Source organism: Peromyscus maniculatus, chromosome 10 (genome assembly GCF_049852395.1).
Source record: "Peromyscus maniculatus bairdii isolate BWxNUB_F1_BW_parent chromosome 10, HU_Pman_BW_mat_3.1, whole genome shotgun sequence".
In the NCBI taxonomy this organism is placed as follows: domain Eukaryota; kingdom Metazoa; phylum Chordata; class Mammalia; order Rodentia; family Cricetidae; genus Peromyscus; species Peromyscus maniculatus.
The window spans coordinates 31,328,829-31,343,633 of NC_134861.1; the positions used below are offsets into that span (position 1 = coordinate 31,328,829).

General features: G+C 42.0%; 1 protein-coding gene across 8 annotated transcripts in view; it reads left to right on the plus strand.

Annotated features, from left to right (window-relative positions):
* Positions 1 to 2,554: 2,554 nt before the first annotated feature.
* Positions 2,555 to 14,805, plus strand: part of Ppp4r3b (protein phosphatase 4 regulatory subunit 3B) — a 58,386-nt gene continuing 46,135 nt past the window's right edge. The window contains exons 1-3 of one of the 8 annotated variants that reach the window (XM_076546140.1): positions 2,555 to 2,619; positions 2,793 to 3,020; positions 4,124 to 4,179. In XM_076546140.1, the coding sequence (XP_076402255.1) occupies positions 2,879 to 3,020; positions 4,124 to 4,179 (198 nt within the window). In that variant the 5' untranslated portion in view covers positions 2,555 to 2,619; positions 2,793 to 2,878. Of the gene's footprint in view, positions 2,620 to 2,695; positions 3,021 to 4,123; positions 4,180 to 14,805 lie in introns of those variants that run through there. The other 7 variants (XM_076546141.1, XM_076546144.1, XM_076546139.1 and 4 more) reach the window with 7 other exon arrangements.

Sequence of the window (14,805 nt, forward strand, 5' to 3'; positions counted from 1 at the left end):
AACCCCTTGGGACCTAGATTTAGCCTCTGAAATACCCTGAATATCTCAATTGCAGTCTCTAAGTATTTCCTCCATATTTTTCAGGTGCCTGAATTTTTGCACATGCAACATGGTTCCCCTCCTTTAGAATATTTGTAGCTCAATAGCTGGTGATCAGCATCAGAATGGCCACATTGTGCCAGAGACTACATAAAACCATTTCCAAATCCAGTCCTACTGCTTGTTTTCTTAACGTAGTTAAATCACTTGTGATGGCTATTCTTGGTTGTCAACTTGATTACATCTGGAACTAACAAAAACCCAACCAGCTGGGTAGGTACATGTGATGGTCTGAATGAAAATGGACCCCACAGGCTCATAGGGAGTGGCACTGTCTGAAAGGATTAGGTGTGGCCATGTTAAGAGGAAGTGTGTCAGTGGGGGTGGGCTTAGGGGTTTTATAAGTTCAAGCCAGGCCCAGTGGCTTTGTCTCCCTGCTGCCTGTGTATCCAGATATACAACTCTCAGCTGCCTCTCCAGCACCATGTCTGTCTGTGCACTGCCATGCTTCCTGCCATGATGAGAATGGACTGAATCTCTGAACTATAAGCCAGCCCCAATTAAATGTTCTCCCCTATAAGAGTTGTGGTCATGGTGCCTTTTCACAGCAATAAAACCCTAAGACAGTACATGTAGGTACAGAGGGATTTTTTTTCTTAATTAAATCATTTGAAGTGGGAAGACCCACATTTAATCTAGATCTTTTGAGGTGCGAAGATTCACCTTTAATCTGGGCCACACCTGCTGGTAGCCTATGTCAAGGACTTGGAAGCAGGAAGGTTGCTCTCTCTGCCTCCATGTTCCTGCTCTTGCTTTCACTGACAAGTCCAGTCCTTCTCTAGACCCTACTTCTTTGTGATTCTGGCATATATGGAAGACCAGCTGAGACATCCAGCCTTGTGGACTTGAACTACTGGATTCTTAGACCTTCCATTGGTATATAGCCATTATGGGACTAGCTGGCCCACACTCTGTAAGCACACACAAACGTGCGCGCATATGAAAAACTTTCTCTAAAATAAGATAAAACATGAAACCTAATGGAAAAGAAAAATGTTCAAAAATTATTTAATATTTCAAGATAGTGATAGTCGCATTAAACCAAGTATGTTAATAGGCCACACACCAAAAGCGGGCCCCATTCTAGCATCACACATTTGTGTGAGGGGGCGCTAATGGGGAGTGATATAGTCAGTGTTTCCTGGAGAAAAACTCAACAGCAGGAAGCAGGAGCTGGAGACCTTGCATCGCCAAAGTTTCTCTGTCCTTTTATTTTTTATGTATAAAGGTATTACTTATAAAAAACAAATGACGTCGGGGGCTCGGTTGGACTAGAACTTTTTGGGGTAGATCTCTGATGCCGTCTTGAAGTATTAACGGAGCCAAAAACACTCTACAGAAAATGCTCTGGGAACCCTGATACTCCCTGTCATAAAGGCTAAATGGACTTCCAGAATCTGTCCAGTGGTGTTGTCAAGGCCTTTCTCCCGAGGAATGGCCAATTGAAAGATGCTTTCCAACAACCCTGGGAGTGTCCTCTAACATTGGGGGGGAATTAAAAAAAAATGACCTATGGAAAGCTTTCTATAGCCTTTCCAAAATAACTCTATTTTCGCCAGCTCAATGTACATTTGTCCATGTAAGTCACAGCAAAGCCCAGCACACACGGACAACTGAGGTCCCTTCATCAGACAGTGCCCGCTATCCACCGTGGGCTGGGCCGGCCCTCAGACCCTCCTGTCTCAGCGTTCCCAAGTGCAGTCATCACAGGCAGGCAGCGCGCCTGGCTGTGTGTTGAGGAAAGCAATTATAAATCTATTTTTAACCAAGCGCCTACTGTACTTAAGATCCGCCTTTCAGCGTACTGGTGAAGAGTTCACACCTAACCAACCTCGTCTAGTGCGATGAGGACTACAACTCCCGAAATGCACCGGGGGTCAACATGTGCGCTCATCCCATGTTTTCCAGTCGGGGCCGAGCTGAGGGACCGCATCGAGGACGGGGGGCGGCCTGGGACACACGGTGAGCCGCGAGCGTCGGCCCCACTGAGGACCCGCAACCTTCAGCTCGCCGGCCGAGCGCCCGCCTCGCCTCCAGCCCCGCAGCTTCCTGACGCGCAAACGCAGCCTCGCGTGTGGTGACGGGGCCGACCCCGGCCTCCTCAGCCCGCCTCTGCCCTTCCCTCGGCGCCCGCCCGGAACCGCGCGCCCGCCGCCCCCCGCGGGTCCCCGGGAGCACTCGGGCGCCGCCCCCGCTCCTGCCGCCGTCCCGTGGCGCGGGCTACCGACGCCGTCCCGTGGCGCGGGCAGAGGCCTCGCGAGAACCGCCCGCCCCGCCGAGATCCCCGAGCCAGGGGCCGGGCCGGAAGAGGAGGAAGTCCCCCCTGGGCTGCTCGCCGCCGTCGCGCGGTCCTCGCGAGAGCGCCGGGTCTGGCTTCCCGGAAGTGTGTCGGGAGAGGTGCCGGCCGCGGGCTCGTCGGCCACCGTAGCCCCTGCCGGGACAGCCCGGCGAACCTGCTGGAAGAGGAAGAGAAAGGCAGGGAGAGTCGGGTTACAAGATGGCGGGTCTGTAGTGGTTCCCGCGGCGGCGGCGGCGGCGGCGGCGAGCGAGCTCGGGGGCACCGGGGAGGCGCGGAGGCTGTGCGCACGGGCGGAGGAGGGGAGCGGAGGGCACGAGCGCAGGGCTCCCGATGGCGCTCGTCAGCCCTCGCGGCTAGGCCCTGGGAGCCATGGTGAACTCGGGCCTCTCCGGAGCCGCCGCCGCCGCCGCCGGCTCTCAGGAGTGAGGGGCACCGGCGAGGGGCCGAGGAGGCGGCGGCCCGGGCGCGGCCAGCGCCACCATGTCGGACACACGGCGGCGGGTGAAGGTCTACACCCTGAACGAAGACCGGCAGTGGGACGACCGCGGCACCGGGCACGTCGCCTCCACCTACGTCGAGGAGCTCAAGGGGATGTCGCTGCTGGTGCGCGCCGAGTCGGACGGTAAGGACCGGAGGGAGCCCTGGCGCCGCCCGGAGCCGGCCCTCCGCGGTAAACACAAACCTGGGCCCGGCGGCGGCCCGGCAGACGCGGACGCCGGTGCCTCCGCCCCCGACCCTGCCTGCTGGGTGAGGGGTAGAGTGGGAGTCGGTAGGGGACCAGATGGGCATCCCGCCCGTGGGGTGACACCCGCGCCCCGCCTTACGTCGGGGCTCGTTTGTGTGTCTCGTATAAAAGGGTAGTGGACCTGTTCCGAGTGCCTCAGAAACGGGTTTCAGATGTTGCAGTCGACAAGGACTGAGGAAAACTGAAACGGACTGTTTCTTGGAGCAGACTGTTGCCACGATACAGACACGGGCACATACGTCTTGACTTTTTGATCCCTCCAGGTTGCCTTGATAGAAGAGTGGGAAAAGTTCCACTCTTCTGTAAAGGGTTCCACGGTCTCAGCAAGTTAGAAAACCAAAGCAGACTTTGAAGTTGTATATGTTGATTGCAGAATTCATAGAAAGCATTTTAATATTAAAAACTGACAGCCATGACTGAAACAGCTATTACCTGTACTCAAGAACTACCCAAGCAACTGATATATGTAGGTAATAGAATAACAATCTTAGATTTATTGTCGGCAATGTTGTACTAATGCAGAGTCCCTTTATTAGTCAAAGGCATTTATTTCTACATTATGAGGTTTTTTTATGTTGTTCATTGTCATAGGAGAAGGATAAGTGTAATTTGTATAGTAAGTCTCTCCAACGCCCTTGTAATTTGTTGTGTTAGACAGGAAATGCAATGAAACAGCTTTTGTTAAAGTTAGTCTTCAAATGGTCTATTAGGCCCAAATGGTCAATTAGACCCTAAAAGTTTTATTTTAGTTTTCTCATAGTCTGAATATTGGTTTCACATAATTTTTTCCTCTAAAGACATGGAGATGGTAAATATGTAGCCTAGATCTGGGGAGAAAATATAAATTAAAATACATTTTATAGCTTCAGATGTTCAGCTAGTGAGAAGATGTGAAACATTTGTAAGATGTGTGCTAGCTATTGATGAAGGCTTTATAATTTGAGATTTACATCCTTTTTTTCTTTCTTAAACTCTTTCAGGATCTCTACTCTTGGAGTCAAAGATAAATCCAAATACTGCATATCAGAAACAGCAGGCAAGTAGTTGTTAATCTTTAAATTGAAAGACTGAATCTGTCATCCCAAAGTAGTAACCTGACAGAGATGGGAATAGTTTCCATATGAGGAAAAAAGCCTGGTGACTAAAGTTAGAGACCACATGTGTTCACCTTTCAGGCTAGTAGGGTTTAAGACTGAAAAGTAGTTTTTATATTGGCGGTTTAAATTGTTTTTTAATTTAGCCACTGTTTGTATTAGAAAACAATGTATTCTTTGGTCTTGTTTAAAGTAAGCCAAGTCTCTGCTATATGCTCTGCACTGAACTATTTGTTCTGAATCACATTTGAAAGAAATGGCTTGTTCAAACTCCTCAGTTACCACCATTAAGAAAAAATTCAACCGTGGTAGGGCACACCTTTAATCCCACCACTTGGGAGGCAGAGGCAGGTAGATCTCTGAATTGGAAAACAGCCTGGTCTACAAAGCCAGGGCTACATAGAAAAACCGAGCTGGAGAGATGGCTCAGTGGTTAAGAGCACTGACTGCTCTTCCAGAGGACCCAGGTTCAATTCCCAACACCCACATGGCAGCTCACACCTGTTTATATAACTCCAGTTCCAGGGGACCTGACACCCTCGCACAGACATATATGCAGGGAAAACACCAATGCACATAAAAGAAAAAAGAAAAAGAAAAACCAAAATCAAAGGGGGATACTTTTAAAGCAAGGAAAGCCTGTGTGTGGTGTGAAATTGGAGCCTATTAAGGTTTTTTTTTAAGTAGCGTTTAAGTTCTGCTTTAATTGTATGTGTATTTTTTAATAAAATCAATTGATACTCTATAAATATACTGTAATTAACATTTTCTCTTAATATTATTTATCACTTTGGAAAAGGAAATCTGTGTTGTATTAGTTTTCCTAATTAACATGGAGATGATAGCACTGAGTCATTCTTTATTTGTGAATATTTTCATTATGAAATATTATCAAAATTGAATAGTGTAGAGAGTAATATAATGGGCTCTGTTGCAGCACCATTGTTGTAGCACCATCAGATTTACCATTATTAACATATTATATCCTTTTCAGTCTTTTTGTAATGTTTAATATGAGTAGAGGTAAAAAAAAAAAAAAAAAAAAAACCTGCTTTGTATCTATCTCATTTTATCCATTCTCTATTCCCCCTGTGGTAACTCTGTACTAAAATTACTGTGTATTCTTTCCATACATGCTTTTATACCTTTCCTGCATATGTCTTTTGCGTGTTCTTAAATTTTTACACTATTGATACCATACTTCTACATGTATTCTGAAATTTGTATTTTCACACTTTTTGGAAGATTTGTGTTATTGTAGGTAGATTTTAAAAATGCTGTATTATATTCTGATGAATTGATATATATCAACGAGACATTTGGATTATTTCCTCTCTGTGTGGGTGCGCGCACATGCTTGCATGCATGCGGTATGTAAAGTCACAATGACAGACTTTATAAGGAAAAGAGAAATTATTTTAGGTTTATAATTATAGCATCAAGTCTACCTTCAAGGTCTATGAAAATTTGGATGCTATAAACACTTCACATAAGAAATAAAATTACATTTATTGCAAAGCTTACTAATATTAAAAATTTTAATGTAAATAATTATGCATGCAGTACATTCTTAGTTCCTTGAAATATTTTAGTATTCAACTGGTAGCTTTTTTTTCCTCTTAGACAATTTTTATATGTGTCTGTCTTTTGGTGAATAATTCAATTAAAACATTTGTCTTGAATATTTGAATGTTTCTCTGTATCTTAGATATGTTTAAGGAAATTTAAACAAATGTGATTTCTAACTCAACTAGGCTGATAGTTATCTGTGTTTGCATGGAGTTTTGTAAAGTAGCTACTTGTGAGCTTTTGCTTGTTGGTGGAGAAATACTAACATTTTGCCATCTTTCTTTCCCTACCTATATGAATATAAAATGATCAGGACATTGCTAAGTGTGATTCCTAAGTCATGAGCAGTTCCCTACACATTTAGTTATAATAACAATTCTTAACTTGTGTAAGTGATCTTTTAGCTACTATTACTATTGAAAAGATCATATTAGCCAGATGGTGGTGACGCACGCCTTTAATCCCAGCACTCAGGAGGCAGAGCCAGGAGGATCTCTGTGAGTTCAAGGCCAGCCTGGTCTATAGAGCAAGATCCAGGACAGGCTCCAAAACTATACACAGAGAAACCTTGTCTCCAAGAGGAAAAAAAAAAAAAAAAAAGAAAAGAAAAGGTCATATTTATAAAACAGTTCTCTATCACTTAAAAAATGTGCAATGGTTCTTTTAATACTTAAGAATTTTGAAGCATACTTTCATGTATAATGTTACTACCTAGAAAACTAGTTCCTGATAAATTGGATTTTTTTAATACACTTAAGTATGCAAAGCATTGGAGAAAATAAATTTTAAAGATTTATGGCATCTGAAAATGTTCTCTGTAACCAGTCACATTTAAGTAATGTAGTTCAAGGCTGCATATCTTTATGACATTTTCATATACATCCCCTACATGCACACACATACATCACTCTAAGAGTTATAAGAGAATTCTTTGGTAATGAAAGGAATATGGAAAAGCATTGTGTGAATACAGGAGTGAAAACATGTAAATGGAATCACCTGTTTTATTTTTTTTAATCTTTTTTAAATTGGGAGGACCTTTCTAGTGGAAGTCATAGAGCCATTTGAAGTTAAATTTAGTTTCTTTGTAATACGTGCAGTTTTTTCCTATTTTAACCAAAGTCTTGCTCAGGTTGCACTTTTTACCAGGTTACACAAGTTGGAATTTTAATACACCATTATTTTTATGTTTACTAGAATTACCACATTATCAACATTTGAGATTTTAAAGATTATTCTAGAAAGCTACTGCCAAAATTTAAAAAAAAAAAAAGTTATTCATAGATGGGTTTTTAATTAAAAACATGAGCAAATGACTTGTTTATAGAATATTTTGCTATATTAAAATATGTTGAATAAATTCAGAGATAATTATTTAATATTCACAGTTACAGTCCTAAAATTATCGAACTGCTTAATTGTTTGCTCAGAATACATTGGTTTCCCTTTCCCAAAAGCAAAGTTCTGGATTAATGGGCTTGCTTAAAATGTGTTAGAATAAGTCGTTGTCAGATAACTGAAGAGCGGAAGGCTGTCAGTGACTCACGGTACTTCCTACCGTGTCTAATACTGAAAAGGGGAGAGACAGAAAGGAGGTGTGTTTCCTTAATACACTGACACACTAGGAAGAAAAGAAAATGTTGATGCAGTACAGCGTGAAACAAAGTGTCTGATACATGTTTCAGAGTTTAGTTACTTAAAATCAATCCTGCTGATCTTGACTAAATCAGAAGTCAACATATTATCATAGTATTCCTATATAAACGCATATTTAACATCATTTTGTGCTCATGAGTCTAAAAGATCAGTCCTCACCCTGGTGAAACAATAGAATAATAAGATACCTAATACATTTTTTAGCCTAGACCTCAGTGAAAATGCATGAAAGCATTTCCTGTGGAGGCAGTGGAGGTACAGAAAGGTTATAGATGAGAATGTGAAACAGGTATATTACAACACGAAATACTATAAACAGCAAACTTGTATTCCACAGGTGTGGGCAGTAGAAAATTAGAGACAGGAGAAAGTGTTAGAGGCTGGAATCTATAAGAACTTCATTCTTGGTAGAGATGGTAGTCGCTGAAATCAATAATATACCTGCTTGAATTGCAGTCTATTCACAGAAGTTTTTGTTTGTTTTTTATTTGAGAGTTTGGTGTACCAAGCAAGAGTGGGCCATTATCAATTCTTACTGGAGACCTAAAATGATGAAAGTGATACTGTGTTTAAGGAAACCAGTGTGACAGCAACATGAGTAATAATGAGAGGAGCATGGTGGGACAAAAAAGCTTTGGGTGGGAAAACCTTTTAGAGTAATTGTGGTTCAAGAAATGAAAGTCTGGTAAGTAGACTTGAAGCAGAACTCTGGTATGTTTTCAAGGGACTACTAGAGGACGTGGTGAAGGATTGGCCATCAAAAAAAGAAATCAGGCCGCTGCCTGCTGTTTTGTGTTTTTATTATTGTTTAGTGTTTTGGGCCAGAAAGTGAAGGTTCTTTCCAGAAAGTGAAACATTGAGCAGGCTTGCATTCTTCTTTTAGTGTGAGGCTTGGTTATTAAATATATCTTTTTTATGTGCAGTGTGTTGACATGGGTAATTAAAAATGAGTGTTTGTTTGAAGTCTCTCCTACCTCTAGTCCATGTGGTTTGTATTGCTAACAGTCATTACCATTTTCTTTCTTTGTTTTTGTTATTGGTTGGTTGGTTGGTTGGTTTTTGAAATAGGGTCTCACTCTGTAGCTTTGGCTGTCCTGGAACTCACTGTGTAGACTGAGCTGGCCTCAGACTCGTAGAGATAGGTCTGCCTCTGTCTCTCAAGTGCTGGGATTAAATGTATGAGCCACCATGCCAATCACCTTCCCATTTTCTTATAGTCCATCATCTTCCAGTGATGCATATATAAACAGACATGTGTAGGCATACTCTCCCTTGTGTAGGCACACATGACAGCATTCTGTGTGTTGTTCTGGGCCTTTTTGTTTTGTTTTTTTTAAACTTGGACTTTAAAGCAAGTGAAGTAAATAAAGTCTTATTTATTTCACTTATTGATTTTTATCTTCGTGTATATATTGTAAATGAAGTCTTAATATTAAGCATCTGGAGCTAGTGGTAGGGTTTGAGTTAGTAAAGCAGATCCTCTCTAAGAATCATAAAATGAACTTTTGCTCCAGCAAGGAACCACCCCCTTGGTAGACAGAAATTATGAACAAAGCTTAAGTCAGCTTTGTTGAACTGCCCAGAGTATTCATTGGCCCAGTAATTAGTAGGCTGTTGTTTACAGGCTGCTCCTAATCTTCTTTAGGGTTGTTTTGTTTTTTAAATTAAGTTTGAAAATTTTTGAAGAAGTGGCTTGGTTTTGGTTCTGTTTGTGGTGTGTGTGCTGGGGGGTGAGGTGTCAAATCCAGTGCTAAGTAAGCACTCTGCCATTGACCTACTTCCCGGTCCTTGGAAGAGTTTTCAGATTACCTGGCAGGGGTGATACCATGATCACAAAGGTGGTTTTCTCAGGATGAGGCTTATCCATTGCACTCCAAATGTGCTGACCCCTGCAGTTTCCCCAAATGTGATAAAGGGGACTTGATTTGTACTCTTGCCTGAAACAAACTAACAAAAAAAAAAAAAATTTGATATGATCCAAAATACATTATATCAGTCTTCAGATGTTGGTGAAAGGTAATAAATGAAAGAATATTTGGGGTTGGGATCACACTGTAGTCCAAGCAGGCAGTTAGTTGATTAAGGGGACGCGGAGATGTTGAAAGAGACAGATGAGTTTAAACGAATTTATTTATTTATTTTATGTGTGTATTTTGCCTGCACCTGTGGAGGCCAGAAGAGGGCATCAGATCCTCTTGGGTTTGTATTTAAACGGGGTTGTAAGCTGCCATGTGGGTGCTGGAAATTGAACCGGGGTCCTCTGGAAGAGCAGCCAGTGTAACATCTCTAACCCCTAAAAGGTTTTTTGTTTTTGTTTTTGTTTTAAGGTCTTAAAGGTTTTTACTTTTATGTACAAAGATTAGCACAATCTTTTCCACTGGGTAGATGGCCTTGAATAATCCCACTCAAAGAAGTCAATGCCCTACATGGAGAAATGGCTCAGGACAAATTATAGAAATGATCCTAAGTGGATTTTTTTTTTTTTTTTTGGTTTTTCGAGACAGGGTTTCTCTGTGTAGCTTTGCGCCTTTCCTGGGACGCTTTGTAGCCCAGGCTGGCCTTGAACTCACAGAGATCCACCTGGCTCTGCCTCCCGAGTGCTGGGACTAAAGGTGTGCGCCACCACCGCCCGGCCTCCTAAGTGGATTTTAAGGTTAGAGTTGAAAGAGCTGGTGAAGGATTAGGCCCAGATAATAAGAAGAAAAGGGTTGTAATAATTTTTGCAGTGCTAAGGAATCAAGTCCAGGGTCTCATACAGGTTAAGCCAGTTCTGTGCTATTGAGTTGCACCCTGGCCAGGTACTTTTGTTATTTCTTTGAGTTGATTAAGCCTCACACGTGCTAGGCAAAAGCTTTACCTCTGAATGATATTTCAAGCCCATTTTTAGCTTTTAGCTTTGGGACAGAGACTTGCTAAGTTGCCAGGACTGACCTTAAACTCATTGTGGAACCCAGGCAGACCTTTACCTTGCAATTATCCTGCCTCCTACTCCTCAGTAACTATAGTTACAGGCATGTGCCAACAGGCCCAGTTGTTGTAGTTGCTTTAATTGAAAAAAAGAAAGAAAAAAAAAGCATAATAGTTCAAAAAATTTAGAATGTTGGCTTCAAAGTTAGTTATGTGGGGAATAGAGTACTCAGTGTATAAAAAAGTTTTCTTACAGATTGTGGCAGTCGACAGCTTTACTTCCAGCACTTGGAAAGCAAAGGCAAATGGCATGCAAAGGTGTGTTGAGACCAGCCTGGTCTACCTACTAAGCTTCAGGCCATCCAGAGCCACACAAACCCCTGTCTCTTAATAAAAACAAAAGCAAAAACCAAGAAAAGGAAAGGAAAGAAATTGATGCTGTAAGGGCACTGAATTACTTTAATTCAGGTTTTGTTGTTTTACCTGCACATATTTTTTAGGAAGTCAGAGTCAGAATGATTTGAGCCTTAGATACCTGCATAACCAATTTGGATTTTATTCTGTAGTTGTAGTGGTAATCCAAAATGGAATATGTAGTATGAAGCATGAGCAGTTTAAAGATTTATTTGTTTATTTTTAACTGGGGGTGGGAGGCAGGCAAGGGCATGTGCACGTGAGTGCAGGTGATCGATCAGAGGCCAGAAGTATGGGATCCCTCTGGAGCTGGAGTTACAGGTGGTTGTGAGCTGCCCAACTTGGTGGTGGGCACCAAACTCAGGTCTATGCTCTTGACCACAAAACCATCTCTCTTGCTCTACATGAGGATTTTAAAAGAAACCTGCCTCTTTATTGGTTTTCTCAAAAGGAAATGATAGTTGATGTCTAGTAAGTCAGTGGTTGAGTCCCAAAAGCTATGTGGCCCTCTGAGTGAAAAGTAACATTTCTGTGAGAAGTCTTTTGCTCATACTGTCAGTTATTGTTGCCTAGCTACTTAACCCTAACAAAACAGATCAAGTACAAAAGTTGAAAACAATATAAATAGAAATGAAGATAATGGTCAAACTTACATTTAGACTACTATTGTTAGCAGTCAGCAGTGTGACAAACCTGGAACTATGATGCTGTGACAAGAAGTTAGGGCTCCACAAAATTTTTAGGTATTAAAAATATTTTAGCCAGGCAGAGTTGGTACACGCCTTTAATCCCAGCTCTCAGGAGGCAGGCAATTGGATCTCTCAATTCAAGGAGAGCCTGATCTACAGATTTTGTTCCAGGACAGCCAGGGTTTCTACACAGAGAAACCCTGTCTCGATGATAATAATAACAATAATAATTTTCTACCATTTGCAGGTTTACTATGCTCTTAAGTTCTAAAAATACTGATGGTTAATAGTAAATGGTTAACCATTCAAACATTGAACATTTTGCTTATTTCATCTTCATATAATCCTTTTGTTTCTTTTATATGTGTGTTGTATGAAGTAATTGTTGCTTTGAAACAGGGTCTAAAGATGTAGTCCTAGTTGGCCTAGAACTCATATAGACCTGGCTGTCCTCAAAGTCACAGAGATCCACCTGCCTCTGCCTCCTTAAAGGTGTACACCACCACACTCAGCTTGTATATAAGATATTAGTAAATTAAGACATAATCCATGTTTTAGAGACTATTATTCATGAATCTTCAAATGGGTTGTTAAGATGATTTGGACTAAGGGGAAGGTGGAGAACCAGAGTGGGTGCCCAGATGCATTAAATGGACCTGACTATAGTTGCTCTGCCTTTATCTTTAGAACTTTTTTTATTACCTGCCCCCACACGTCCCTTAGGATTGGTGTGTGTGTGTGTGTGTGTGTGTGTGTGTGTGTGTGTGTGTGTGTGTGAGTGAATGTATGTGTATGCATGGGGGCAGGTATTGCAGAAGACTGAAGAGAGTATAACTCCCCTATGGTTGGAGTTACAGGCACTTACAAGCTATGCCATATGAGTGCTGGGAACCAAACTCTGGTCTTATGCAATAGCAACAAGTGCTCTTAACTGCTGAACCATCTCTCTACACATCTCCCTTCTACTAGTTTTTTTTTTTTTTTTTTTTTTTTTTTGGTTTTTCGAGACAGGGTTTCTCTGTAGCTTTGCGCCTTTCCTGGGACTCACTTGGTAGCCCAGGCTGGCCTCGAACTCACAGAGATCCACCTGGCTCTGCCTCCCGAGTGCTGCCTTCTACTAGTTTTTAAAAAGGGTTTGAAAGCACATCTGTAGATGGTATAAGCAACTGAAGCACCTCATAAAATTTGAAATAATAATTTTGATGGCAGATTTCCTTTTTAAGGTATATAATCAAGAAAAGGGTAGAGCAAAGATTTCCAAAATGCTAGCTGGGATTGCAGGCACACCCAGCTATGTGTGTGCTGGTTAGTTTTTGCCAACTTGGCACAAACTAGAGTCACTTGGGAATAAGGAACCTTGATTGAAAAATTGATGCCAGACTGACCTAGGCCCTCTGCGTTATGTGTGTAGCTTGGTCTTCTTGTGGGACTTTTAACGATGGGAGCAGGGGTGTCTCTCTGTCTAACTCTTTTGCTGTCTTTTGGGACCCTATTCCTCCCTCATATTGGGTTTACCTTTCCCAGCCTTAATACAAGGGGAGGTGCTTAGTCTTACTGCAATTTGATGTGCCATGTTTTGTTGCTATCCATGGGAGGCCTACCCTGTTCTGAAGAAAAAGGGAGGAGTGGATTGGGGGTGTGGGGAGAAGGAAAGGAAACTGGAGTTGGGATGTAAAATAAATAAATAAATTTAAAAGAAAAGGGAAAATTGATTCCATCAGTTGCTTGGTGGGCATGTCGTGGAGCATTTTCTTGTTACTGATTGATGGAGAAGGGCACAGCTCACTGTAAGCATTGCCATTCCATGGCAGATGTAGGCAGATAAACTGAGCAAGCTAATAAGCAGCTTTCCTCCATTATCTCTGTTTCTGTTCTTACCTTCAGATTACTGCCATGCATTCCTGTTTTGGCTTTTTGGCTTCCCTCAATGATGAAAATGAATAAACTCTCCTCTTCCAGTTGTTTCAGTCATGTAGTTTATTATACTAACAGAAAAATTACTAGGACAGTTTGGTTGGGGGGGGGGGGTGTCAAACCCAGGGTTTCATGCATGCTAGACACATTCTGTCAGATGAGCCACATCTCCAGCCCCATTTCTCATTTTTTAAAATTTAATTAATTACCAAAATAATTAATTAATTAATTAGTGTTACAGGGTCTCACTATGTAATCCTGACTGGCCTGGAATTCACAATGTAAACCAGGCTGGCGTCAACCTCACAGATCCACCTGCTTCTGCCTCCCAAGTGCTGAGATCAAAGCCTTGTTGGTTTCACCTATGTTTTTAAAACAAAAATTTACTTTGTATCCAAAACAACCCTGTTCGTTTGTTTTATTAGATTATTACGTAGTGAATTTAATGTGTATATGTGTGTATTTTAATTAAATCTAAATCTTAGAAATACAGAGTTTGAAAACCTTTTAAAATTAAGGGCACAATTGAGGATACTCTATGAACAATAAATAAATAAATCAGGTTATTCTTTCTGAAAACTGCTGATGGGCCACGCTTCCTAAGCCTCCCCATACAGTACCAACAGGGACCAAATATTCAAATGACAGAGTGTATGAGGGACGTACCACCATATTCTGCTCCCTGGTACCCAGAGTCTCGGCCATACCATAATGCAAAATGCGTGTAGTCCAACTTAAAAGTCCCTAGTCTTTTACAGTCTTAACACTGTAAAAGTTAAAAGTCTCTTCTGAGACTCAAAGCAATAACTTAACTGCAACTCCCTATAAAATCAAAAAGCAAATGACATATTTTCAGCATATAATGGCATAGGGAGGAATGAGAGCGTAGAAAATGCTGGACCAAAGCAAAGAAACCCAGTAAGGCAAATTCCAAATTGTCTGGTAGTGGCTCCACTCCTCCTCCTTTGCTCCCTGCCTGTCCCTTGAGCTGGTTCCACTCTGTGTGCAGCTTTCCTTGGCAGATATTCTAATGTCTCAACATTTGGGGATCTCTAATTCAAGTTGGGCTGCACTTGCACAGTTTCATGCAGTGACCTCTCCGGTTCCGTGAAGGAAATCCCCTACCACACTCAGAGGCCCTCTGAAACCACCGAAGGTTCTATGGCTCCAATTTCTCTGTGTCCTTCATGACTCTAAAGCCAGCATCATGTACTTGACACTGCCAAGTTCAGCCACCAACTTGTCCTCCTGGAATCATATCTGTAGAAGCTTTTGTTTGTTGTTGTTTATGGGACTTAAACCACAGCAGCAGCAGAAAACCACCTTGTGATCTCTTTTACAAGTTTGACATTTAGCTGGGTAGGATCTTGCCTCAGCGGCGCCTATGGTGGTTTGAATGAGAATGATCCCCATAGGTGC